This window comes from Salminus brasiliensis, chromosome 2 (assembly GCF_030463535.1).
Source record: "Salminus brasiliensis chromosome 2, fSalBra1.hap2, whole genome shotgun sequence".
Taxonomy (NCBI): domain Eukaryota; kingdom Metazoa; phylum Chordata; class Actinopteri; order Characiformes; family Bryconidae; genus Salminus; species Salminus brasiliensis.
In genome coordinates, this window is record NC_132879.1 from 29,345,908 (window position 1) to 29,372,821 (window position 26,914).

The following is a 26,914-nucleotide window of genomic DNA, read 5'->3' on the forward strand; positions in this document are numbered from 1 at the left end:
GAATATGCGTAGACAATTCGTTCGCTGTGCGGCAACCAGTCGTTTATCCGCTCAGCCTCTTCCTGAGTTGCGCAGAAGATGGTCACTGTCACGAAATTTGCAATTTTACATGCTGTCATGCTTGATTTTACATGCCATCGTCCTCCATCGTTATCTTCCCCACAGGCATATATCACATGCCTAGCAATGTACTGCACGGGGAGGAGTTTCAGTTGTACAGGGAGGGGTTTTGGTTGTCGAATGGTGTCTTGGAGATACAGATGGGTTTACAGTGCCATAACATAACAGGTTTAAGTGTGTCTCAGACCACCTCCTGAAGCAGTTTGAGTGATCTGATTTGGGTCTGGTTTAAATGAGTCTTGCGTGTGTCTACATTTTTATATATGGCTTGGCCTTATTCAGGTAATCGTCATACCTAAGGCGCATAAAGTGACCGGGTGGTCTTTGATTCTTTACCTTCTTGCTGTCACGGCCGCATTAAGATCATCTGGTGGTTCTGAAACACTGAAGCATCACACTCTCCTTAATTGCACACTGCTTATCCATTGGTATGATCCTTCCCAAACTATTCTGGTAACACACCTAATGTTAGCTCCTCGGCTAAGGCCTGACAAACCCATCATTTATTTTGTCCATGTGTTTAGATGTAAACACCATGATCCACCAGATTTAAGGCACACATAATAATGATTATTATTGGATATTTATAGCTGGATTATTAAGACACTAATTCATTGTTTCTAGTGTTTCTATGTTTCAGCAAGTTTAACATTGGCGACCTTGGACATTGCAGTTGATGTGGTCTGTTGGATGACAACACTGCCTTCCCTGTGGTAGAATAGGGTTCAGTCTGCTGGTCAGGCAAGCACACCACAGTACATCAAAAAGAGTCATTAAGCAAGACTCATAACCCTACGTTCGCCTACCTGAGTAACTGAGGGTTCAAATGTAAGTTTATAAGAGCCTTAGCCAAATGTTGTGAACATGGATGCCCCGAGCAGTCATGATTCTAAATGTGAGTTCCAGGGGTTAACCACACTGTTCCTATGCTGCTAGCATTTGGTGACATTTGTGTGTTTGTTTTTTTTGTCCTTGTGCATGCTTATAAAGGGCTTTCTGAAGGGCTCTTGATGGGATTGTGGCTCTTGTTTTTGAGAACAAGGATTTAATATACAGATAGGATTAGCTCTTTTACTTTTAAAAATGGAAAACTATATTCACTTCCCTGTGTTTTCTCTGAACTTGAGTAGAATGGAGTAGAAACCTGTGGAAAAAAATAAGAGAATGTTTGTGGCACCCCGTCTTTATCTCGGCTTGGGGATTAGCACCTTTTTCAGTGACAGAGTAGAGTGTGGGAACGTAACGCTTAAGTCTCTTGTTCCTTTGGAGTGTTATGCTAAACGGAAACCCTCAACCTTTATGTTTGTGGATGATAAGCAGTATTACACCATATTACAGTTATTAAAGAGGACGCTGACTGTGAACACATGTAGGCTTCAATATGGTGAACTCCAGCCTGTCCAGCTTCAGCAGAGCCTGATGAGACCCACCAGAAACACTGATTTACTGACTGTCTTATTTTCTGTAGGACTGAGTTAGTGCTGGGCCACATGACCTCAAATCGGCATCACAACTAATTGAGCGTTTTACCTCCCCCTCGACGGGGGGATCTGCGCAAACGCAGTAGCCAGAACAAGCTACTTGTGAGGTTTTCTGAAAGAGTAATCTGACCTTTAGTTTTCAGTATTTTAGTCTCTCACCATTTACATAGCTAGAAGCCTGGTCTCTTATGACTGGAAATAACTGTAAGATAGCTGCTGAGGGAACAGACTGGTCTATAAGGACTTTTAGTGTGTCCCAATTCAGGGGCCGCATCCTTCGGAGGCTGTATTTAAAGGACGATTGCATCACAGTAGGGCGACTAGGCTGTCCCATTTCGAAAGCTCCTTCGTATGCGGTTGAGAAATGCATCCTTCTTTTCTATGGTACCTTTACTAGCCAACATATCCCAAGATTCATTGCGTGCCGGTGAGGATGTTGCCCTTGAAAGGCTACGTCTTTGTCGACTGCGCCCTTTGAAGGTTGCAGCCCATAAATTAGGACGCACCTTTTGATGACGCAAGCTGGACGGAGTGGAGGCACGTAAATGCACATGCAGTAGTATGTTTTTAAAGGGGCACTACATCATCATGGGCAGAATTACGTCGATTAGAGGTTCTGAACGTTGATTTCAATTAATTTTCTATTAATTTCCCAGCCCTAGACTCTCTAGACCATCTATTAGAAGAATTCGCCTGTTTGTCAGGTTTTTGTTATAAACAAAACATTGAACTTATTTTAATAGTGCTGCTTTAAGTCACCCACGTCTTAACAGTCAGCTTCTCAGAGAGCCTCTATTTAAATTTTATTAAGGGTTCAGTCAGCAGTTCCTATCGTGGCTCTGGCAACATTGTTTCTTATCCTTAATAGTCCAAATAAAATGAATAAAAATCAACAAGACGGAGAGTGTGTGTGGTGTTCTCCAGCAGAGAGGGGTTTAATCGGGTTGTGCTAAGATGAGGGCACGCTATTATTAGTCTGAGGACTATACTAGAATTCTGCATTTCGAGTTTGTTTCAGTGCTCTTATTCTCTGTCTCTCTCTCTCCCTCTCTCTCTCCCATGGATACACAGAGACACACACACTCTTTCCTTCTCTCTTGAGACCATATTGAAACCATGACAGCAGAAAGCACTAGAGAGAGAGAGAGTGAGGATGAGAAGTATCTTATCCATGGCTGTGTGGCTGGTGGCTGGAACTCTGTATGGTCTAGTGTAAATTTAGGAATCTGCAGAATATTAAACAATATTATCAGTGATATTAGCGTGATCCCAATCTGTATGTGTTCAGTGTTACTGAACCATAATTATCCTACAGCTCCTACAATTTCCCTAGATAGTAGTATAATTACCATATAGTTGCTAACTGAGCTGTCCTCATTTTAAGTAATGATTCTGCACGGCATGAACACTGTTTACTTCCAGTGCTCCTTTATGTTTGTATGGTTGGAAACAATAATAATATCAGTTTGACGAGTTGTGAGTGTTCTTTTAGTCAGGCTCCTTGCTTTTACTCTCTACCGGAGAGCAGGTCTCATCAAACAAAGTTCTGGGAGTATTTTGGAGTATTTCTATTGGTCCATTCATCATGACATTCTGACCCAATTTATAGAACCGCTGCCAGATTCACATTATAGAGGCAAAAATAAAGATTTTAGTGACAATATGTAGTTTTCTAGTTCAGACATGCTATCAGCCTATGATGGAGTAGACTGTAAGAGAGAAAGGAGAACTTTGGGCTGGAGTTTGGGTGGCATCTCCTGGTAATGCATTGTTAAAAATGTAAGCTTCTGAAACTGTGAAGGAACCTCTTAATGTGATTTAAGGAAAAAAGGTTCCTCGAAGATTACTCAAAGCACTTCAAGAGGTTCCTTCACAGTTTTAAACTGAAGAATCTCCAGAAGTTCCCCAAATATCTTCTACTTTGAACAGTGTATAAAGCCCATCCCCCTTCTTTCGCAAGTAGAGATGGTATCTGTAGGACATTAGATTGGGACGACCGGCTTCAGGCATGTTCCTCCTCCCACATTTGTATTATTTCAAAGCATCATGGGTGAAGCGTCAACTTTCCACTTCACCTTGCAGCATCCCATTCACTTCAGTGTAGAGAGCTGCCGCATGCGTGCAGTGCATGATGGGTTGCGTTGCATCGACAACAGCCTTGCCATACAGTGGAAAAGGTTAGCAGATGGTTAGCACGCCACAGAAATGCCCACACATGATGAGCTGAGAGATCCAGCATGGCGAAATGTGTTAAAAACAAGATAATGCAATAGATTTGTTTAATAACTAACAATTACTAGCAATGCTCCCGACACTAGGACGGATAAAGGCTTAAAACATGTCTCCTCCAATACATGCAAAGCCAGCCACCGGCCCTTTTCGAAATGCAGACAGTGCAGCATCGACAGGCAGCCGATAAAGCTCGGAGAAAAGTGCCAGGTCCCCAGCCAACATCACCCAAGAGTGATGAAGAGAGATAGCGTCATCTACCCACCCGGATTGAGCCCAACTAATTGTGCTCTCTCAGGCTTCATCCACTGATGGCAAAGCGGCGTGGCTCAGGATTTAAACTTGTGACCCCCCAGGCCATAGTGGAAGCGACCAACTGTCCAACTACTGAGCCAACTACTTGTCAAACAGTCAAATAAGTGTGAAGCTATAAGAACAGATAAGATGTCATAGGAAAGAGGACAAACGAACAGTTCATTGCATAACATTGGCACTTATCCAATGCTGGAAGAGTCTGTCATAAGAGCTGTTGATCTTTCAGATGAAGACAGAGGAGGGCTATGGGGAATGGCGTGTTGAACAGCAGGTCAGAGAGCTGTGAGTGAGAAAGTGCTGATGACGGTGCAAATGAGGCAGGTTAGGATGTGACGCAGTGGTCAAACATGAAGTGGCTGGGTTGCTCTGAGAGACCGGCGATCTTTGCTCCTCTAAATGTCAGTGAGTGAGCTTCAAATGCAGCATCAGTGTCGTCGCCACCAGCGCACGGTCATGTGTGTTCTTGTGCGTTTGTCTCGTTGACTGGTCTGAATAAACAGCTCAGTTGAAATTAACCTCATGTGCCTCTTATTACGACTGACACACACTCACCGCTCGGCCTCGTCTAGCTGCTGTCTCTTTCTTCATCCTTTCTGCTTCTTCTCCAGAGTGCTCATCACCCCATTTCTCTCTCCTTTATCTGGTCTGGCAGTTAAACTGCATGTTAATTGTGTAAGTAAAAACTTCAAGAGAGTGTGTTCAAAAGAGAGGGAGAGGGTGTATTTTTTCAAACGTATCAGCAAAGTTGGCTCTTCTTCGTCTTTCTGAAGGAAGCACCGGGTGTTAGCAGTGCTCAAGAGACTCACTGCAGCATATAAGTTCTCCTCTACTACAGTCAAGCTCCCTGTTTCACACTCCACAGTATCTGCAGACCCAGTTCTGTGAGTAGGGATGTGTGTGTTGGTCTGAATTCACTCATTTAAGTGGTGCGTCTGCAGAACACAGCTGTCTATGTAGGACAGAGCTGGGTCTTAAAGAGGTAGTTCAGCAGGTTATCAAATATATATATTAGCCCGGCCCCTTATGAAACACGGTGGAACCGTGTGATTAATCCGTATGATTAATAAATCCCCTGTACAGAACTGCACTGTGGAGCTCAAAGTGAAAACACAAGCGACAATGGCTGCTATGTAGCACTGAAAACTCCTTCATTTTGGATGTGATTCCTTTAGCTTTATGACTGCTGCTGCTGCTGCTTTTTGGTTTGCACTGTTTGTTGGTTCTGCTGTGTTCCAATACTCACTGTACTGGGCTGAGGGATGTACTCTCGAGAGGGGTATCCGGTTGCTGGTGCTAAAAGTTTTTACTCTGCCTCAACCACAAGGCACTTTTAAGTCAAAAAATACCCAGAAACCTTCAGCTAGGAGTGGAGCAGAGTTTAACACTAGCTTTATTGAGTGTCTGTATCCATGCGCTAGCTCCTTAATGGTCCATCTAGTGGTTGAACAAGGAACTGCAGCGCCCTGTGACTGAGGAGCCTCGCGCAGAAGCGTTGTGATCCTTAAGTCGTGAATATGATCTGATCAGCTAATTCGAGAAATATCTGTCAATCCTCGTTCTGATGTTTTGGCTGAAAATCAGCCAATACAGATACAATACACATTTTTCCATCTATAGCCGGTAATGTGTATGCTGCACAGCTCCAGGGGCCTGAGGTTGTTGGTTCAGTCCTTGCTCCAGTCGCTGTCTATGAGGAGTTGCGTGACGTGTTCTCCCCCTGCCTGATACCTCCCGAAACACATATTGTAGGTAAATTGGCTATGCTAAATTGCCCTAGATGTAAGTGGATGGTTTTTGTGATGGACTGGCGCCCTATCCTGGTGGTATTCCTGCTTTGCGTCCAGTGATTTCGAGTGGTTCACTGACCAGTAGAAGTGCATAAGAAGATGGAAGTACAGATGATTTTAGGTCTTCCGTCCGCACAGTGATAATGACTAAATTATAAGCTTACATTAGTTTTGCCCTGGTGTTACGAGGCTAATGTAGCTGACAACTTGAGTGCAAACCTCAACACAGACATGTGATTTATGGTCTCGGGTGTGTGCAGATATTAGGTTGCACTGAGCCAAGAAAGAAGTTCAGAAGAGTTTTTATAACAGTTACAAAGTACAGAGTGCATCTACAGAGAGCAGTCCAAGGTTTACACTGCTCACAAGTTGCTTATTCACTATTTCTGATCTTTGCCAAGTTCTTATCTGTTTCTGTTTCCAGTGGCTCTACCAAGAAAGACTGGCTCTCTGTGTGCCATGAGAGCTTGACAGTGTGTGTGTGTGTGTGTGTGTGTGTGTGGCTGAAAGAGTATCAGTGAGTAAAACTCAATGAGTTAGTCATGTTTTAATTTGACATTTGGAATTTTTGTATGATCAGTACTCCCTCCTTACACACACGTACACACACACACACAGTCAGGGATGGCAAAGAAAGGGTTTTAGGTGGCTGAACATGGGGGAGTTTTGAAAACACTCGTCAGGGTTGAGATTCTTGAGAACCTCCACCCTAAAGCGTCTCCTTTTTTTAAATGTATAGTTTTAAATGCTGACATCATGATGTTAACCTGTGCACATGCTAACCTGTGCCCACTAACAAGGGAGCTAACAAGGGACGCCTTCATTGCACTGTACAAAACCTCCAAAGTTCAAATCTGAAAAAAGCTACATAAACTCTCCTTCTCTGTGTGATCAATATTGCGTGAGGGATTCAAAGACAGTGGCGTCACCATAGTAACGTAACATTTGTCATGGTACCCATGACCCCTTGGGTTTTGAGTATGTGTGAGATATGGAGACCAGCTCTTTTAACAACACACAGTGAGAAAATCCTTTTTAGAAAATGTGCTTCAGTATTGCGCTGTATTTAGGTCCGTTTTGGTCGTTATGCTTGCGCATGAGGAATTTGACAATCAAAACATCAAATTTGACATTGGAGTAACTGTCTCCACTGTCTAGGCAAGGCTTTCTACTAGATTTTAGAGCATTGATGTGAGGACATAATTGCATTCAGCGTTTAAGTAAGGTCAGGATGTTGAATGATTAACACTCCACCTCATCCCCAACTCCCCAACTAATTCCAAAAGTACTGGATGAAGCCTCATCCATCATTCCAGAGAACACAGTTTCACTGCTCCACAGCTTAATGCTGGGGGGCTTTATGCCCCTCCAGCCCACGCCTGACATTAGGCATGGTGCCAGTAGGTTCATGTTTATCTGCTCCAGTGAGTCTGTGTCAGCAATGGGTGCAACTTAAAGCAGCTGAAGGCATTCATTAGAAGGGGTCTCCACAAACATTTGGACAAATAGTGTACTTGCTTGATACGATTACTGCTGATAATGATTTGAGAAATTTGAGTTCACGTCATCCACCCCTGAGTCGTGGCAAGTGCAGGACTGTTGAGGTGTGCAGTTTGCACAATGCTGATTTGAATAAGCACCCTTTAGATTTGGTCAGACTTGGCCTTGGTACCTCCGGTGCAAGACTGATGATGCAAACCTCACACACCACACACGTCTTGGTTGACGTGCGTAAGTGTATTTGGGTTAAGAGTTAAACTGTGCAAACTAGACTAATCGGGAATATCACAGATGGACGCTGTTGTTTCAATGAAGGCCACATGTGCTTCTTTTACAGTCGCAGCAGGAGAGTACAGTGAAGCAGTGAAGCACTGAGGGAGGGAGCATGAATGAAAAATAAACTTCAGCTACGTGACGGAATATGAGACGAGGCCAGAGTTGGGTAAAACTTTGAGAGATAGAGGAAAGCAAGGTCTAGAGAGGCAGGGCGAGGTCAGGGGAGGGAGTTTAGGAGGAGAGCTAAAAACTGAAGTAAGAGTGAGGACATATTCACATATTACCATGTAGGAAGGTAAAGAATGTGCAGAGAGAGAGAGAAAGAGAGAATGCATTTATTTAGTCATTTAGTCTCAGTGTACTGCCTGTGACCTGCTATAAACCACACACACACACACACACACTTCAGCATGAGGTTAGGAGTGATGAACGAGGGAGATCAAAGGGTTTGAGGAAGAGGTGGTGCAGAGATCTAAATGTGACTGAGCAGAAATCAGAGCAGAAACTGGTAGCAGGGGAGAGGTGAGAGGGGGAGAGAGAGAGAGAGAGAGAGAGAGTGAAATACAGGGAGAGAGGAGCGCGAGAGAGGAAGGAAAGGCGGAGAGGGGAGGAGACGGAACGAGGGAGGAGGATGAAGTTTGGTTTGATTGGTTGGAGGGAGGGGTGGAGACAGTGAACAGTCTCCAAGGCCTCACACACTCTCACATCTGATAAGCATCACACTCGCAGCTTTCTGTAAGTGTGTGTGTGTGTGTGTGTGTGTGTGTGTGTGTTTTTGCAGTGTGTACTTTTCCGTGTGTGTCTGAATGACCATACAGCAGAGCACTGGCAGGGAGGAATACAGAATTTCCAGTATCCGTACCTCGTCTGGAATTTTGCTTTTTGATTTTAATAACAGTAAAAACTAAGGCAAAGCTGGAATCGGATGTGTTGAGCGATTCTTGAGGATGTTATTTGGACATTTTATTCAATTCGTTGGAAACAAAGGGGAATTATAAAATACTAAACAGTATAATCTACACTGATAGACGTGGAATGACCATATTGTCCTCTTTTCTGGGATCTAAAAAACTAACAATCTAAAATTGTGTGAAATGTTTGGGACTTTGCACTGATTTCACACCAGATTTTATTTCTATAGTCGCCACCTATTAAACACGCTTTGTTAAGTCCCGCCCTCTCACCCGCTACAGCTGGTCTATATGTACCTGCATCTACATGCAACCATTGGCTTCTCAAAGAGGGGGAGAAAAAGGGAGACCAGGAAATCATCATGGTAGGGGGGGGTCACTGTTCGGCACACGGAATCACACTTAGAATAAATGGTATACGCTAATTTGGTAAATGCTGTAATTTCACAAGCACACATGCCACCTGGAAACCTTAAGCTAGGTCGCTGGGTTTGCATGTTATAACAGTGCTTGTAGTGCTTTTGGAGTATTGCTATGGTAACTGTAGTCTGGTTTGGATTTGTTTTAGGTTGAGGGATCTTTCTTGATGTTAACTTTCTTTGGATGTTCTACCGCTTCTACAGCATCTACAGCCCTATTCATCAAATTGGCACAGAACAATTATTAACACACTACAGGCTCCGAGTGGCTCAGCGCTCTAATGTGCTTCCACTATGGAATTGCACTCTGTCCGGGTGGGTAGATGGCGCTCTCTGCCCTCTTCACCCTTATAGCAATGTTGGCTGGCACCTGTAATTTTATGCTTTCCTCCGAGTGTGCCAGCTGCATCAGCATCAGTTTGAAAAGAGGCAGTGGCATGTATGGCTTAGTCCTTACCCTCCTAGTGCTATGAAGGGGGGAGCTATGAAATTGGTTAATTGGCAGTACCGAACTGGGAGAAAAAGGGACAAATAATGTTTGCATTTTTATTGTTATTTTATTATTATTATTATTATTATTATTATTTTAAAGACATTGCTTCCACATTTTTAAATGGTCGTGCACATTGGCCTTATTATCTTTGCTAGCTGTTGCTTTCTGGAATAAAAGGAAAAAAGACCTTTGGCTGATAAAATTCCAGCTTATCATGAGCCACTGATTGAGAAGCTCCAGTGAAAACAGAGAGCCGTGTCAGAAGCCTGAATGAAATGTTCGTATGCAGTTAGGCTGGATGATCTCCAGTTCGAGACAATAGCTAAAATAAATCACTGCGCTATTCTGAGAGTTAGAGAGATATGCTGGCAGACTGCAAAACACCACACTGCCACAGAACATTGCTGATTGTTGATACACCTCACAACGTATTAAGATCACCTCGATTAACCTCTTCAAGGTTAAAGCCTGACCTGCATTATGATTTATATTTGCTTGATCATGTAAAAAAAATCCTGATTCATGATCAGACCTTGATTCACTGCCCTAACTTTATTCAGGACAGTCACAGCACACAGCACTCCTGCAATATCAGAATTGCAAAAGCCAGCCCGCAATAATGATTAACAGACGATATATTGAGCAGCCCTAGTGTTTGTGTGTGTGTGTGTGTGTCAGCTAGTGTATCTGATGTGACACAGATGAGGTCTTGCCCTGCCCCAGTCGGAACAGTGGAGCTGTTAGAGTGTACGATGAGAGTGAAATGAGGGGAAAGAGCAGAGGACGATCCAGCGCCGCTGATTAAAATATTCCCGTGGACAAATAAGGAGCTGAAGCTAACAATACACTCTCCTTCACAGTTTAACCCCCTTCACTGTATCTCTCTGTCTCAGATACCCTCAGCTAAACTGGACCGACGGCTGGGCTCACACACACACCCTAAATCCCTGCAGGCTTAACGGACTAACTGACTAACCGACGGACAGAGAAACTGACCCCTTAAAAAAACTCGCACACAGACAGAGGAGTTGTGGGTCCACATAAATGGCTGATAAACAGATCAGGTAAGCACGCCTCCCATCTTCTGGAATACAGCACTGTTAGGAGACGCCCTGTTATCCTTTATTCTCTTTCATTTCCAGTCTTATAAATGGCACTGATCTTAGATCAGTACAAGAATGCTTTCATATTTTTAAACATTGCTTTTTCACATGATTTTCTCTCATTTATTTAGAATTTATTGCTATTTAAAAATTTTTTAAATTTGAGTATTATGTTAATGATCTGAATTTTAACTATTAATATAAACATTCTATTAATTAATAATTTATCTTTTCTCTCTCTGTCTTTGTTTGATCTCTATCTTTGAATTCTTCTTCCAGTTTGCCTGCCAAGTTAATAAACGGGGGAGTGGCTGGGCTGATTGGTGTCACCTGTGTGTTTCCCATTGACCTGGCCAAGACTCGCTTACAGAACCAGCAGAATGGCTCTCGGCTCTATACCAGCATGTATGTGTGAACACTGCTCAGCACGCCTTCTCACACATGGACATTCTTGTTTGCACTTCTTCAGTGACCTAATGATATTTCCTGTGCCTGTGTGTGTGTCTGTGTGTGTGTGTGTGCTGTGCTGTGCAGGTCAGACTGCCTTATTAAAACCATTCGGTCGGAAGGATACTTTGGGATGTACAGAGGTGGGTGCTGCTGTGAACAGTTTCATGAAAACATCTAATGTAAACGATAAATGTACACAATAATGCACACAAATAATTACAAAGTTAAAAATAAACATACATAATCAGATATTTCAAATATTGGTCAAATCCGAACATTATGACAATGTCATTGTGCATGCCGAATGGAAACTGCATGCCTAAATAAGCACACCCTTGCCTCAAACTACGCTGAGTTGTTTGCAATGTCCGACAGGCTTGCTGGTGTGGTTACTGATGCTGTATGACGTACTATTACCTATAAACATGGAAAGACAACGAGAATTGAGGCTTTAAAAGAGCTGCTATTATTACTGTTTAGTTAAGTTGGACTTTAAATTTAAATTATATAATACTTACTAAACAAACATAATGTACAGTGAGAGTACAGTAAAAAAAACACATAGACTCCATCTAAATAAATTACAATTTCACAATATTAAACAAAATGAATGTAACACACAAGACACAATAGGGTCCAGGAAAGACATTAAATCATCAAAATATTATCAATACACACATAAAGTTTAGATTTGAGTCATTTAAGTTTTTGTCTTAATAATATGGATGTTCCGATCCAATCCAGTGGATCAGGGCTGCCCCGGGGTCTATTTTAACAGATCGGGTATTAGCTATTTAAAAGCCAGTCAAATTCTGATCCATTGTTGTGCAGAGCGCCCCCTAGTGTCCTCTAGGCACTACTAATGGACTTAATTCCCAGCTCGCAGCAGTGTGGAGCGTTCACAGAAGTTAACAAAATGGTTTATAGTCTGCAAGGGTGGGCCTGTTCTACAGTGGAACATTAAACTTAATTAAATCATCCTCAAAGACTAGACTTATGCACACTCGTTCTAAAAAAACATATTACAGCTCATTAACATCACTATAAATGAGTTACTTCACATCAATAGCCCACAGTCCAGAGCGTGTACCACTATACACACACATCAAGCATAAAGTGATTTCACTGCCGTGTTTTAAAGAAGCTGGGAGCTAAACAATGAGGGAAGTCAGTTATAAGATATTAAATCAGTGTAGAGAATCACGTTATATAAATCATTTGCTAAATTTTGTGGCAGTATTATTTATAGAAACACAGCAGTCAGATCGATGTCGGATCAGTATCGACCGATTCTCAGCGTTAAGAGACTTGGATTGGATTTGGTGGCAAAAAAAAAAGGACTGGACCAGATCTGATCAAGTCTACTTGATCAAGTCTTGTGTTTTTATTCTGCATCATTGTCTACAAATGTGAAGTCAGGCTTTCTCTGAATGGAGTAGTTCAGTTTCAGGTGCTGTAATCTCCTTTCTAAAAGTCTTTTTTCGCTGACCATTAAAGTGTTTCCTGTTCTGTGGTGTTTTTTTTTCAGGGGCTGCGGTGAACTTAACTCTCGTTACTCCTGAGAAAGCCATAAAGCTGGCCGCCAATGATTTCTTCAGATTCCACTTCTCCAAGGATGGGTGAGACACACACATATATACATACATAGTGTATTATTATATATATATGGGTGCACTTGAACACATCTATACACACACACACACAAAGAGAATGACTGGGTAGCGTACAGCCATCCTACGTGCATACACACCTTGTGTTACTGCGCATGCCTCCACTGCGGAACATCTGGAATCAGTTGTTCATAAGGAAAGGCGTAGTGTTGCCAAGCTCAGGCTGCTATCATATGGCAAACATTAATATTAAAACACAGGCAGGTCACAGTAACTACCCACAAGTCTCTGCTCGAATGACACCCCACTCGACCTTCACTGGCCAAGACTGCCGTCCATTCAGGTCTCCATAGCGACCAGAAACAGTGCCGGTGAATTATTGACTGGCTGAGCCCGTTCACAGTGTGAATTATTAATTTGGCTCAGGAGCGCATGTGTGTTTCACTGTGTGTGTGTATTGTTTTCATGTATGAGCCAGTGTGTATTAGACGCAAGAGATGTGTGGTCTCATTCAGTGGGGCAGAATGTAGACACATCATGTGGTAGAAGTAGATGTTTCTGTGTGTGTCTAGCTTTCCTTTTCACTGTCACTCTCTCACACTCACACACTGTCTCACATTCACTCTCTGTTTCAGGCAGAAGCTCACATTGCTCAAAGAAATGCTGGCAGGCTGTGGTGCAGGTACATGTCAGGTCAGTTCATACAAACACACACACACACACACACACACACACACTCCTTCTGTTATTCTGCTTTGTGTGTGAGCACTCTTGCTTTCTCTCTCACACACACACACACACACACACAATGTGCTGTTGGTAACAATTGCCAGCTTCTGCTGGTTGTTCTGAGAAGGATAATTAGCCGAATAACAGCCTTGAATACATTAAAGGTGTGCACACACACACACACACACAATAATACACGTGATCCTATTAGACACATCGTCTGTGCAGATGTGCTCCCAAACAGCCATAGCTGGAGATTTTAACATATTTGCAGTGATTTACTCTGACACACAAACACACACACACACACACACACACACTGTTCAAGCTTTGCTTTTCACAGCAACCACAGACTCCATAAATACTTGCAGTGCAAACTGTTCCCCAAATTCACTGCCTGTCAGACTGATATTAATAGAACACCTGACCTGTGAAAGGAGAGGCTCAGTATTTTAGCCTGTACCCTGCTCTCATCACTGATGAAAAACCTTCAGATCCACAGATAATCATAACTGATGATATTAATGCCTGTGTTTAAGACAACACTAATAACTGTTGGTGTGAATGTGAGGTTTCTGTATTTGTGAGCTTGGTTTTGTATAAAGAGTTGCTTAAAAGAGACGCTCACTATTTCTAATGATCTGAGTTTAATTACGGATGTAATGTAAATAAAGTCTCCCAGGGAAATTGCAGAGAAACCTAAGTACTGTTCTTTACAGTGGTGTTGATAGGAACCAGGGGGTTGTCTACAGTGCAAAAACAGCCATTACTTACTCTCCAGAAAAAAAAAACTCTTTGGGTACTATTGGCCTTAAAGTGCTCAGCATCTACAGGTGGCATCTCTGGTCAAAATATCTGTTACTGTAATAGGCAACCCAAGAGATTTGAGCTCGCAGCTAAGTTTTACCAAGGTCTCGGGCCTTAATTAGCTCATTATGGCTATGGCTTGTTTGCAGGCATTCTTAGGAAAAGCCAGATCATGCACAAGTCAGCATATATATATATATATCTCATTATAAATACTCTTAACTTCTCAAACCTTACCCTAACAAACAGCAGTCATGGGCTCCTGCCCATGTGCAAGTGCCTTCCTATCTCTCTGAAAATGAAAATAAGTGCAGCTACTGTGCAGCAACACCCGCACAAATAGCTGACAAGGGATATTTAGAGGAGGTATAACGAGGTATATCTAGAGAAAAAATGGTGCAGACTTTTTAATGAAGAAGTGCATCCATCATACCCTAGGCTTCATCAAGCTGTGGTACTAGATACTGACCATGCAGGGTGCTCAAACTTTAGCTTCAGGCCCTTGTAAAAAGTACAAATAATATTTATGCAATATGTAATAAAAATTGCAAACATGAATTTGATATCTTTAGGAAATCAGATAATCCTTTTTAATTGAACTATTTTATCTAATTTATCTGAACTATTTACAGTAACAGAACTAGTTACAGTGCATTAGAAAATATAATACGTATGTCTGCACTGTTGTAAAGCCATGTGTCAGGGACCAGTCCGGTATTTCCATACACTCTCATCTGATAACTTTCCGAAACGCAGCTTTTAAAGCCATTAAACGTGTCGGATGTCTGGCTCCTGTCACTACTGCTGTGAATTCTGACTGGACAAGTTTCCCAACCCACTCTGTGACTGTACGTCTTAACGTTTTAACTATGTACACCTTATGAAATCCTCTGGAATCCCCCGAGAACCCCTTACACATATAGTGTGTGTATATCTATCAACAGGCCATATCGTATAGTTATGGTATCACAGTTTTGTAGTGGGTGCAATTTTCAGTTTTGCCACATTAGCATTCACCTGCGCTTGCTTGTGTTTGTCGCAGACAGCCGTGTTGTCTGTTCTGTCTTCTTAAAGCGATTAGTGACTCGCAGTACTGTGCTCTTGGTCATGTGACGCTGTATGAGTCAGTCAGGTGTGATTGGATTCCTCATCAGTGAAGACAGTGGCCACTGTGGACCAAATGATAGGATTACAATAGTGGACAGTGCTTGTGGATTAGCTTGCATTGACCACATGGTCTTTCTTGACACTTGTGTCTTACTCATAATCCCATCAACCTGTGACTGGACAGGGTGAGAGGTGAGAGGAAAGGACCTTGTGAATGAAGGCTGCTCTTACTGTTTGCTTACTCCAGGATTAATGCTATGTTGTCTTAAAAGCCATTTGTCTCGCAGATGGGTTAGCAGCATGTGCTTGAAGGTGACTTGGTTGTGTGGCATTCTGTGTGTGAGTGTGTGTATGTGTGTGTGCCCACTATTGTATCCTGACTCATTCCCTTCTGGTGACTCTGTGGCTATGGTTAGAGCTCTGAGGCACCACATGTCTTTATACTATGATATCTGTCATATTGTATTAGGTCAGATTCCACTGTTGATCACTGTGTCTGCCTCTTCTCCATTGGTGTCATTGTTCTGTCTGTATAGATGCAGTATTATGTGGGTGACAATGTAAAGACTTATATTAATAAGCTGGGTAAATAAAAGTTCACCTAATGGAAGACCCCATGTATCCTCATTCTATCTATTCGATAAGGGCAAAAGTATTGGGACACCTGCTCATTTATTTGTTTTTTCTAAAATCAAAGAAATTAAAAAAGGTGTATAATGCTTTTGTTGGAGTAACTATCTCTACTGTCCATGAAAGGCTTTTTACTGGATCTTGGAGCATTGCTGTGAAGATTTGATTGCACATTTGCACGTCTGCATCAGCAATGGGTGCACTTTACATCTACATTTATGGCATTTAGCTAACGCTCTTATCCACAGCGACTTACATGGTTACTCATATTACAGAGGTGGGCCGATGTAGTGTTAGGAGTTTTGCCCAATGGCTCTTATTGGTGTAGCACAGTTTGGAATCAAACCCCAGTCTGCCACATGGTGTAATAGCTCACTGGCAGCTAGTGGTTTTATCTGCTGAGCCACACCAACCAATTTAAACATTTAAACCTATATATTACTATGCAAATGTTCTCAGTTTTTAAAGCCATGATGTTTAATTTGGTGCTCTTCCTGTCATTTAAATTGTTCAGTATCTGAGATGTAATGCTTCTTTCTTTCCCTATCTAACATTAAATGATTTTTCTTTCGCTGTGTGTGTGTGTGTGTGTGTGTGTGTGTGTAATTGACAGGTCATTGTTACAACACCGATGGAGATGCTGAAAATCCAGCTGCAAGACGCAGGGAGAATTGGTGAGAGACCTATAAGAAAAAGTCAGACAGGGTAAAAGAGTGAGTAAGAGGAGGACAGGAGGGGGGGGGGGGGGGGGGGGGGGGTGAACTGTGAATTATAAAACACTGCCCTCATGTGTCCAGCATCACATATAGCAGCTTTTTTCAGCTGTTGTAAATGTTAGGGGTCTGCTTTAGTAAGGTTATAATAGAACTGATGGAAGTACTTTAGCCAGTGCTATGAATCAGCATGAGCTCACTAATGATGTAATTACAACAACCGCTGTGGAAGCCGCCTTATTCCGTTCATTTCATCATTATGGAAATGACAGGTCAGATGTTTAACAACAATTGTGACGATTACTTTTGCTTATTCAGACGTTACCACTGCTAAGGCAGTTTCAATAGCCTCTATGAAAGTGTAGTGTGGTTATGAGAGTGCACCCATCAGTAGATCTTTGGAGCTAATGGTATGTATGTCTGTGTTCACAGCTGCTCAGAGGAAGCTGATGCCGCAGACTGTGGCTCCTGGGGGTCCAGTGGAAATGAAGAGCCCCACTGCCATGCAGCTCACACGAGACCTGCTGAGGGAAAAAGGCATCGCCGGACTCTACAAAGGGCTTGGAGCCACACTGCTCAGGTACTGTAATCATTATACTCAGGTTTTGCTGAATTGACGACTTTATTGTTAGCTCACATTCTCTCTTATTGTCTGTCAATCTCCAGGGATGTTCCTTTCTCAATCATCTACTTCCCTCTGTTTGCTAATCTGAATAACCTGGGAAAGAAGGGAGCAGACGGTCCTGCTCCGTTTTACGTCTCCTTTATATCAGGCTGTGTTGCTGGCAGCACGGCCGCAGTGGCCGTCAACCCTGTAGATGGTGAGTGCAAGAGGGTAAAGGACAAGAAGTTCAGGGCAGTTCAGGGTCTGGGATAGGAAATGTCCAGGAGTGTGTAGTGCAGGAATGACTAAAATATATAACAGTATAGTGCCAGGCGTATATTATTCTATGCGCTTTTTAATGCTCAGTGTTATGTGTGAAAAGAGGTTTCACCCCTACAACCAAAGAAAACAGTGGTCTTACTCTGGTTGAGCTGCATTTTGGCTGAGCTCACACCCTTTAATACTCTACACTGCTTGCTGTTTTGTGATTTTGTAAGTCTGGGGTTCTCAGTGCTGCTCCTGAGGATCTACCTTGCTGCAGAGAAAAGATCCAACATCCCTGGCTCTAATATTGAGATGACCCAGAAGGTGGCCTTCTTTGCCTAGATTGGGCATGTTAGATTTGGAGATACATTCTGCCTGATTCTAGACCACCAGGAACATGATTGGGCACCCTTGTTTTAATGGAATGGCTAGAGGTTGCCTACTGAATAAAAACTGAAATATCAGTTATTTAAAGAGAAAGCCTGACCTGCAAAAATATCATTTTTCCATAATGATCATTTTACTGGAGAAGGAAAGAAGCCTTGAATGAACATAAATTCTTTTGAAATGTTTACACAATATAAAAATGTCAAGATTATTTTAAAAAATGAAAAAAAGGAACAAATGGTGATTGTATTAATGAACAGAATTGCATAATTATTTTCATTAATATTTAACCCCTTAAACAGCCTATGTGAGCCGAAGTGTTATTAAAATTACCAAAGACTAGCCCCTCCAGTTTGTACAGAAGACCCTGTAGTTACTGAATAATACAGCTTAGTGTGTAATAAGACTTGCTGCTTTAAGGGGTTACAAATTTTAGATTTTGATCAGGAATGTGTAATAACATACACATAATAATTACAGACAAAAAAATATTGTATTATTGCTTCTAAGAGCTTCTCAGAAATAGTTTTTTTTCTACCGTGAAAAATGAATCTGCGTTTAGTTTTGAGAAAGCTAGCCGCAGGAGAGCAGGCCAGGATTGGTAGTACATTAGCTTTTGACACAACACAGCAGGACAGTCCAGGAACAGTGCAGGAATAAAGTGGGCCGGACAGGGCTATATAATCTAGGTAGTGGGCAGCACTACAATCTGGACCAGTGTAAGATAATTCCAGTAGGCAGCACTTAAACATTTAAGCATGTGACAGTATTTACACTGTGTGCTGTGTATACCTGTACATGAGGTACTGTATGTGTGTGTGTGTGTGTGTGTGTGTGTTACAGTGATAAAAACCAGGTTGCAGTCGCTAACACGCGGCAGTGAGGAGGACACATACAGCGGAGTAACTGACTGTATCAGGTGACTTAATTTCTTCCTCTCACTCATTGGGTACTGATAGAAACACCTAGTAACATCTTAGCAACCACATAGCAACACGATAGTATCCACCAAGAACTTGGTCAAAAAAACTTGCAAAACATACAAATAATTTCAAACCACTGAAGATGAGATTCCAAACTATACAGTATTGAAAATTGGTTATTTTACCAGCAACACCTAAGCAGCTCTATATCAACCACTTAGCAACACCATAGCAACCACCTGGGGTACCATAGCAAAATAGCTAACTGTCAGGAACCACCTAGCAATCACAGCAGCCATTTAACAACAACATGATTTGGTAGGAGTTTTCAAAAACATCAGAACTGGATTATTACAAACTACAGTGGTGTTCAAAAGTTTGGGCACCCCTTGTCAAAATGTCCATTGGAGCAAAAGATTACCTGATTTCTAAAAGGCCTAAAATTAAAAATGACTCACTGCTCATACTAAAATACCACCTAGCGACCATAGCAGCCATTTAACAACAACATGGAAACCACTTAGCAACACCATAGCAACCATCTTGTAACATCATAGCAACCACCTAACAACACCATAGCATCCACCAACAACCTAGACAACTTTACAATGATTTCAAACCACTGATGTGAAGTTTTCTACAGTACACACTAAGCAAAAAAGGTTCTATTCAGTATTGAAAAATGGAACAATAGTGGAACCTTTTTTGGGTCCATATACATATTTTATAATTTTTTAAACAATACAGGATGTTCTCCTTGTATATGACGACCCATTTAACAAGGCCATGAACCATAGAGATGATAATGGTGGACTTCTCTAAACTGACCTTTTCCTCTGGCTCTGCAGGAAGATTCTGCGGAAAGAGGGTCCTGGTGCTTTCCTGAAGGGGGCGTACTGTCGTGCTCTCGTCATTGCTCCGCTCTTCGGCATCGCCCAGGTGGTCTACTTCCTGGGCGTGGGTGAATTCATCCTCAGCTTCTTGCCCAAGCGGAACAACTAACCAATCAGCTCCGCTTTCTGCCTTCCCATCCACACACGCTGCACCGGTCAGACCTCGTCCCCTTCCCATCTCCACATCCCAGCTGCCCGTGTCACCTGGAGGACCAAGTGATGTGGAGACTACATTAGGTGTTTTTGTTTGTATGTGTGTGTGTGTGCGTGCGTGTGTGTGAGGGGGTTTTGTTAAAGTGGGTGTGTATTCCTATATGAATGTGGTGATCATATGGAGTTGAGAGGAGATTCAGAGGGTCCTCAGCTGAGACTCTAGGCCACAGAAAAAGGGTTCTCATTCATGATGTTTTTAATTGAACATATTGTAGTTTTAGCGATGGATTATGCGGTTTATGGAAATCCTTTTTGACTCTTGAGATATTTATTGGCCAGTTGACTGATGGCGATCACAGTGTCAGTGACAATCTGAAAACGATGAGTTTGTTAGGTATGGTTTAAACTGTCAAATGGATTTGGTAGTTTTCAAAAACGTCAGAACTGGATTATTTTGTGTTCGTCTCCTAATATTATTTATCTGAGATGTGAATTTTCACATGCCCAGTCAGAATGTCTTTTCGGCCATGAATGACCAGGAGGCAGTGTTTTTTGTGTGTGCTTGCGGGTTGGTGTGTGATGCGAAAGCTGTTTACAGTCCCAGCCTGACTGCAGGTCTGGGGAAACACACTCGCACACTGAGTTCAGTGTCTGGTTAGATGGTTAGAGCTGTGAGCACTTCACACAGGACTGATACCAGCTACAGCCACAGCTTTTGATCTGTGTGCAGATACTCAATTATACATGACATATCATGGAGAGGAGTACTGTTCCAAGAACATGAAAGCAGACCATGCCTGGGTGCGTTATGTTCGTTTATAGATCATTTGAAGAAGCAGTAAGTAAGAGTTTCCAGTTGTTATAGTGCTGCCCCCCCCTACTGCTGTTTATCCAGATCTGGGTGCATTGCCTTGGCTCCAGATTTAATTCTCTGAGACGAACTACAGTGGTGTTCAAAAGTTTGGGCACCCCTTATGAAAATGTCAGTTGGAGCAGAAGATGACCTGATTTCTAAAAGGCCTAAAATTAAAGATGACTGTCTGCTTATACTAAGATTTTGAGCAAGATTACCTTTTTTTATTTCCATCTGGGCCTGAAGCAAACGTTGGGAGCCCTGCATGGTCAGTACCTAACACATCCTTTGTCAGCTATGACAGCTTTTTGAAGTAGTGTGTTCTTCCTTGTGAAAGGCTTCTAGTTCTGTGAGATTCTTGAGCTGCCTTGCTGCACTGCTCTTTTAAGGTCTAGCCACAGATGATAAACGCTGTTTAGGTTAGGGGACTGTGAGGGTCGTTGCAAAGCCTTCACCTTGCGACTCTTGAGGTAGCCCATTGTGGATAGTCATCTTTAGCTTTCGTTGTGATGTTGATGTTTGCTTCCAGGATTTGCTGATATTTAATTAACTCTATTCTCCCCTCTGCTAGTGAAATGCAGCTGCCTAGAGGAGCTCATGGCTGATGATTATTTGGACAGTTGGAAGGTTTAAGGGGTCACAATATTTATAAGGCTTTCAAATTTGCCTTTTCTAATGATAATTGTGAACAAGCCATAGCAATGACTGTAAACAAGCTAATTAGGGCAAGAGTTCGAATTTTAAAATCTTAAATCTCCAAACATTTATCATTTAAAATGGTTAAAAACAAAAATAATACACTACTCGTGTTAACAAAGAATGTTTCATCTTTAATTTCATGCCTTTTGGAGATCAGTTCACCTTCTCTAACTGTTCACAGTAACAGACATTTTGACCAGGGGTGCACCCGGATCAGTTTTGATTACTGGAGAATTTCCAGTACAGATAAACCTAATCCTGGCATTGTTTTTCCCCATGCTGACACAAAGACACCCCATCCAGAATGAGTGAGAAAAAAGCATGTTTGGGAAGCCATCCTCGCTTGCGTTGCCAGCAGACCCGTCCTCATGAGTTGGCAATTCTTGTGAAGCACGTTTATTCTTGGGAAGTCGTATTGCAGTACATCCAGTTGCTGCTAGCAGGCTTTGTGAGCAAGAGACAAAAGCCTGTAGAAGGATGCTGCTGCGGCATGCTGAGCCAACCCTTTTGCGTCACTGAGTGACACAGTGGCAAAAGTGTCTAATCTCTAAGACTTTTCCTTTGGATTTTTAAAATGGAAACTGCTACTTATTGCTCCTTTTAATCAAACATCAAGAAGCCCACAGTGCAAGCTTTTAAGCTTGTAAGTACACTAACCTTATCTTTACGCTGTTAATATCAGCAATGGCTGTTGGCAGTGGTTTAAAGCCCAGTCAGGAGTCACTTTCATGCCAGTTTTAAAATGCTGCAGCAACAAAGGATTTCAAATAATAGCAGAGCCACCTGGGGGGGTGAATGTGGCACTGCTTCAGCTTATTTCTGACTGAAGCTTTAGAAGGTGGTGCTATAGAGCAGGGGGTTTGAATCCACTGCTGAGGGACCCTCGGCTGTACAGGTTCCATTTCTCAACACACCTGAGCCAAGTCGGCGGCATTCTACAGCCTCAGTGGCCTGGCTGAGGTGTGTTTGGAGCTGGCAGGAGGTCCCTGAGGACTGCATTGAGAACCTCTGATATAGAAAAGGAAGACAGGATGGAGTCTGTTCCCCTCTTCCCCAGTGTCCACACACTGAACTGCAGCTACAGAGAACTGCCATTCAGATCAGTGTCGCTGCACTACAGCTGACAGATGGCAGAAGCAAGTCTGTACTTCTTGAAAGCCAAATAAATGCAAAAGATGATTGTTGGTAGCTCTTCCTAATCGATGACGGATCAATGAAGTACTGATCGTGCTCATTAATTGCCTTTGCGTTTATCCTTTTTTATTTTGTTTTCATATCTAAGCCTCCCACGATGCAGTGCACACATTTGGTGGGTCGTGGCGGCGTCATTGGCTGGCGAGAGATGAAGGTGACTTTGAAGAATTGTGATGCCCCCAGTCACCTGCTCTCTTATCGAGGCTGTGTAGTGAAAGGGCAAAAGCACATGTGGAGTGATGTTTCAAGACACTCTCTCTGATCTGTCAAGAGTGAAAGCGTATTTATCAAGATTCCTTACTACTATATACTATATATAGTATATACTACATATATCTATATATTTGTATCAGTTGTTTTATTGGTGTCTCTGTATGTTCACTGTCGATTGCTGTATGTTGTACATTTGCAAATTATATGAATTTTGCTTTAATTTTATTTTCTTATGTTATGATTTTGGGTTTGTTCTGTATATGACAGCTTATTTTGCACACTTACCTCCCCCCTCCTCATGCTCTGGTTTGTATTTCAGTGGCATTTTAATCCAGGAACACTAAGTCCGAGGGCACTATTTAAGCGATCTAAAGTTCGCAAGGTGGTACTGCCACCTTTGGCGCTTCAGACTGATGTCTGTGAAACAGAACTGTCTGTGGTCTCCTTATGAAAGTACCAGACTTCCTCTGTGGAACTGTATTCCTTTCTACTCTCACCCATACTGCACAGTCTCTCAGGACAGGAATCCAAGGTGAAAAAGCCCTCCTGTAGGTTAGAATAAGTGCTGACCAATGGGATGCATTAGCATTAGCATTAGGGTGTCTGCACAGAGGCTTGTCTGAGATAGAGAAGGCATACACATATATATATATATGTAGATATCTGCATCTGTAGCTTAAACGAGGCACTGGGACCTTCTGGCTTGGCGAGAGCCTCCTATTTCATAACTGCCAAACAAAACCTTGACCAAATCTCTGCTCCAACCATCCTCGCTCCCGAGGCCTGCTGCCAGCCTACCTCTCTAGAGATTAGCCGATTAGCGCCAGCGTGCTTTTAGATCGACAGGAAAAAGCCATCTGAAGCCGAGTTTTTTTGCTGCAGAAACATTGGAAAGCAGAAGTCTGTTTACATGGACCTGATTCCCCAAAGTTAGCTAGCTTTGATTTATGGCCAGCTGACATTACTCAACATCGTGCTAGCATTAGCTACATCTGTTTGGGCACCTGCACCAGCTCGTGATTTCTTAATGAGTTGAAACAGGTGTGCTAGAGAAGGGAACGCACAAAAATGTTGGTAGTGTGAGGTCTCCATGATCGGTATTGAAAATCCTCTAAGACAGGAGAGCCCAACCCTGGTTCTTGCTGATCTGCTACCCTGCAGAGTTTAGCTTTAGTCGTAATTTAGCACATCTCATCCATTTAAAAAAGGTTCTCTTCTTAATGATACTGGAAGTAAACTCATCACTCTTAAAGATAAAGGTGCTTCAAATGGTTCTCTGAGCTGTGCCATAGAAGAACCACCTTCGTGAGTGGAATAACGTAATAAAAAGTTGGTAAAGAACTTAAACATGAAACTAGATACAGATCAGATCATTCAAACCACATCAGGAGGTGATCCGAGCCACATGTTACAGCAGTGTAAACACATCTGTCTCTCCAAGGTGCATTCGGCAATCAAAACCCCTCCCAGTAAAACTGAAACACCAGTAATAATTGCAGCACAACGAGAGAATTTGCATATTCTGTCCCTCACAGCAATCAGATTTTAGTCAGACTAACCTTTTGACTACCCAGTGTAAACGCATGTGACTTCAATCTAATCAGGATACACTCCAGATACCAGGTGTGAACAGGGTCTATTACAAGCAGTGGTTCTTCTATGGCATTTCTCGATGACTTTATTTTTAAGAGTGAATTCTCCAGGGAGGAAGATCTCTAGAAACAGGGATCTCCAGGGTTGGGTACCCTTGCCTTTTTTTCCCCGACCTCATTACTTGAGAATCAGCTCTTGCTCTTTTATTACACCACATGCTTATTTATTTATCTTACAGTTCCTGGGTCAGATTTCCTAAAGTGTAAACAGCTGGAACGTTGGGGCGATAGACACCGTCTTCATGGGACAAAAAAGGGACTGTTTACATCTGCGTCCTTTTCGCTGAGCTTTTGGCATGTGTTTCCTCACTCTTCTGGGTTTTAAACCAGTATTAAAGACATGACAGGTCTTGCTCTGATGACTTCGTGACCGTGCCCTTGCTCTCCACATTTGCGTTTCGCTTCTTCTCCCAGCTGTGTTCTCGGTTTCTTCTCTGCACATTCCCAGTGCTTTTTTGTTTGTTTGTTTGTTTGTTTGATTCATTGTGATTCGGCTTTTTGTTTTTCTGTTATCGTTGGCTTTATTTCCTGTTATCACGCTGTTTCCGTGTTTAAATTGTGCTATTTCTAATTGTGACTGTGTCCGATTGTTTTATCAGCTGTGAACTTTGACTGTAATGTGGAAAATGGTGGTGTATTGTACGGGGTTGTGTATGGTGGTGTGTGAATGTGCGCGCACGTGTTTATACGCATGTGCGGTGGTGTGTGACTGTGTAATGCATTTCTTTTCCTCCCTTTTTCCTTTTTTTGTGATAGTAATGCTGAATTGTCTGCCCCCCCTCACTATCTCACTATCTGCCCTCCCTTTGTCTGGAACAGAGAGGCAAAGGATACAGAGGCATAAACACCAAAAAATAACATCACATTACTATTTACAATCGAAATGAAGCAACAAGCACAAAGAACGGTCAGGCACAACCACGGCACTACACACTACAGCACCACACACATGCACTCTGATAGCCACCTTGGGAACGTACAGGCCGTCGTTGATTTAGTCTGTACAGAAATAACTAGATTACTGTAGTGTGTTGTCTTTTGCTCACTGCGACACAATCGTACATGAATATTAATGTATTGCTTACTTCTTGTAAATGTTTTAAATGACAAGCCAGAGAATGTACCTTTGAATACTATGACCAATGTTGAGAGATAGGAAAGGTTTTCTCTTCCAGTAGTTTAGATGTCATGTCTGTTGAGAGTAATATTTATAGAATATATGATAACCAGCTTAATCTATATGCAATAAAGAGAAGACAAACAAACACAGTACCTAGCAGCCCTCACATATCTGCAACACTATACTATATACATATAGAAATATAGAAATATAGCGCAGCTCTTACTGACTCTATTGTAGGCCGTGGATCCCCCACAACTTATAGCGCCTTCGTTCTCTTCCTCCAAGAGGAACAGTTCAGTGAAGCACTTTAAAACACATACACACACATACATACACACACACACAAAGTCCAACATCCCTCTTCTTGAAGTTCATGTCTCTCTATGATGGGGAGATGTGTGTGAAAACACTTGAGTGTGAAAGCTATGAATCTGAAATATTGCAGTCGTCTTAGTCTTTGTTTACCCTGCAAAACGTGAAGACAGTCCAAATGTTGCATTCCTTGTCACAGATTGTTGTTCAATAAAAAAGAAATGATTAAGATGCCCCTGTCTACTTGTGCTTGCATTAAAAATAATAATAATAATAAAATAAAATAAAAAAAATACATGCAGGCTTTTCAAGGTCATTGCTCTTGGAGTGTTGTCTCCTGACCGTCCACCAGATGTCGCTTGAGCACTACAGAGTATTATCCTTTAGGACGGAGGCTGTAAACGTCATCAGGGGATGGGAAGCACACCTTACACAAAACAGCTCTAGATGAGGTCCCACACCCGGCACATTGTTTTGTGCATTCTCTCATCTGACACAGCTGTTTCAACTTACTAACTAAAGTAAACTTTGACAAGCTCAGGTGCAGAGCATGGGGCCCCTAGGTCGGACCACTGGTGTGGGTTCTAGAAGATGCCTGTAGCTGTAGCTTATGAAAATGTGTGGGTTCTAGAAGATGCCTGTAGCTGTAGCTTATGAAAATGTGCAATATCACTACTTTTGGGACCAACTTTAGGGACCAGTGTAGGTTTTAGAAGATGCATGTAGCTGTAGCTACTGGAAATGTCACTTGATTGCAGTGATTAACAATAATTATTAGTCATTGTACTCTGTGTGGAAAGGAAACAGAGACACACACACACATGCATGCACCTACACCACGAAGAGTAACACAGGTTACAAGAGGCTATTGTTTCATGGTCAGGTTTCATATTGACTGGTGTAACACACTCCAGCAGAACTATGTCATTATACGGAGCTCCATCTCAGGCTACTGTTTACTACT

General features: G+C 42.3%; 1 protein-coding gene across 1 annotated transcript in view; it reads left to right on the forward strand.

Annotated features, from left to right (window-relative positions):
* Positions 1-26,184, forward strand: part of slc25a22a (solute carrier family 25 member 22a) — a 32,123-nt gene extending 5,939 nt beyond the window's left edge. The window contains exons 2-11 of the mRNA XM_072672330.1: positions 10,425-10,595; positions 10,914-11,039; positions 11,169-11,224; positions 12,613-12,703; positions 13,330-13,387; positions 16,581-16,641; positions 17,113-17,260; positions 17,347-17,501; positions 18,779-18,854; positions 19,707-26,184. Coding sequence (XP_072528431.1) covers positions 10,576-10,595; positions 10,914-11,039; positions 11,169-11,224; positions 12,613-12,703; positions 13,330-13,387; positions 16,581-16,641; positions 17,113-17,260; positions 17,347-17,501; positions 18,779-18,854; positions 19,707-19,860 — 945 coding nt within the window. The 5' untranslated portion in view covers positions 10,425-10,575 and the 3' untranslated portion in view covers positions 19,861-26,184. The remainder of the gene's footprint in view (positions 1-10,424; positions 10,596-10,913; positions 11,040-11,168; positions 11,225-12,612; positions 12,704-13,329; positions 13,388-16,580; positions 16,642-17,112; positions 17,261-17,346; positions 17,502-18,778; positions 18,855-19,706) is intronic.
* Positions 26,185-26,914: the final 730 nt, after the last annotated feature.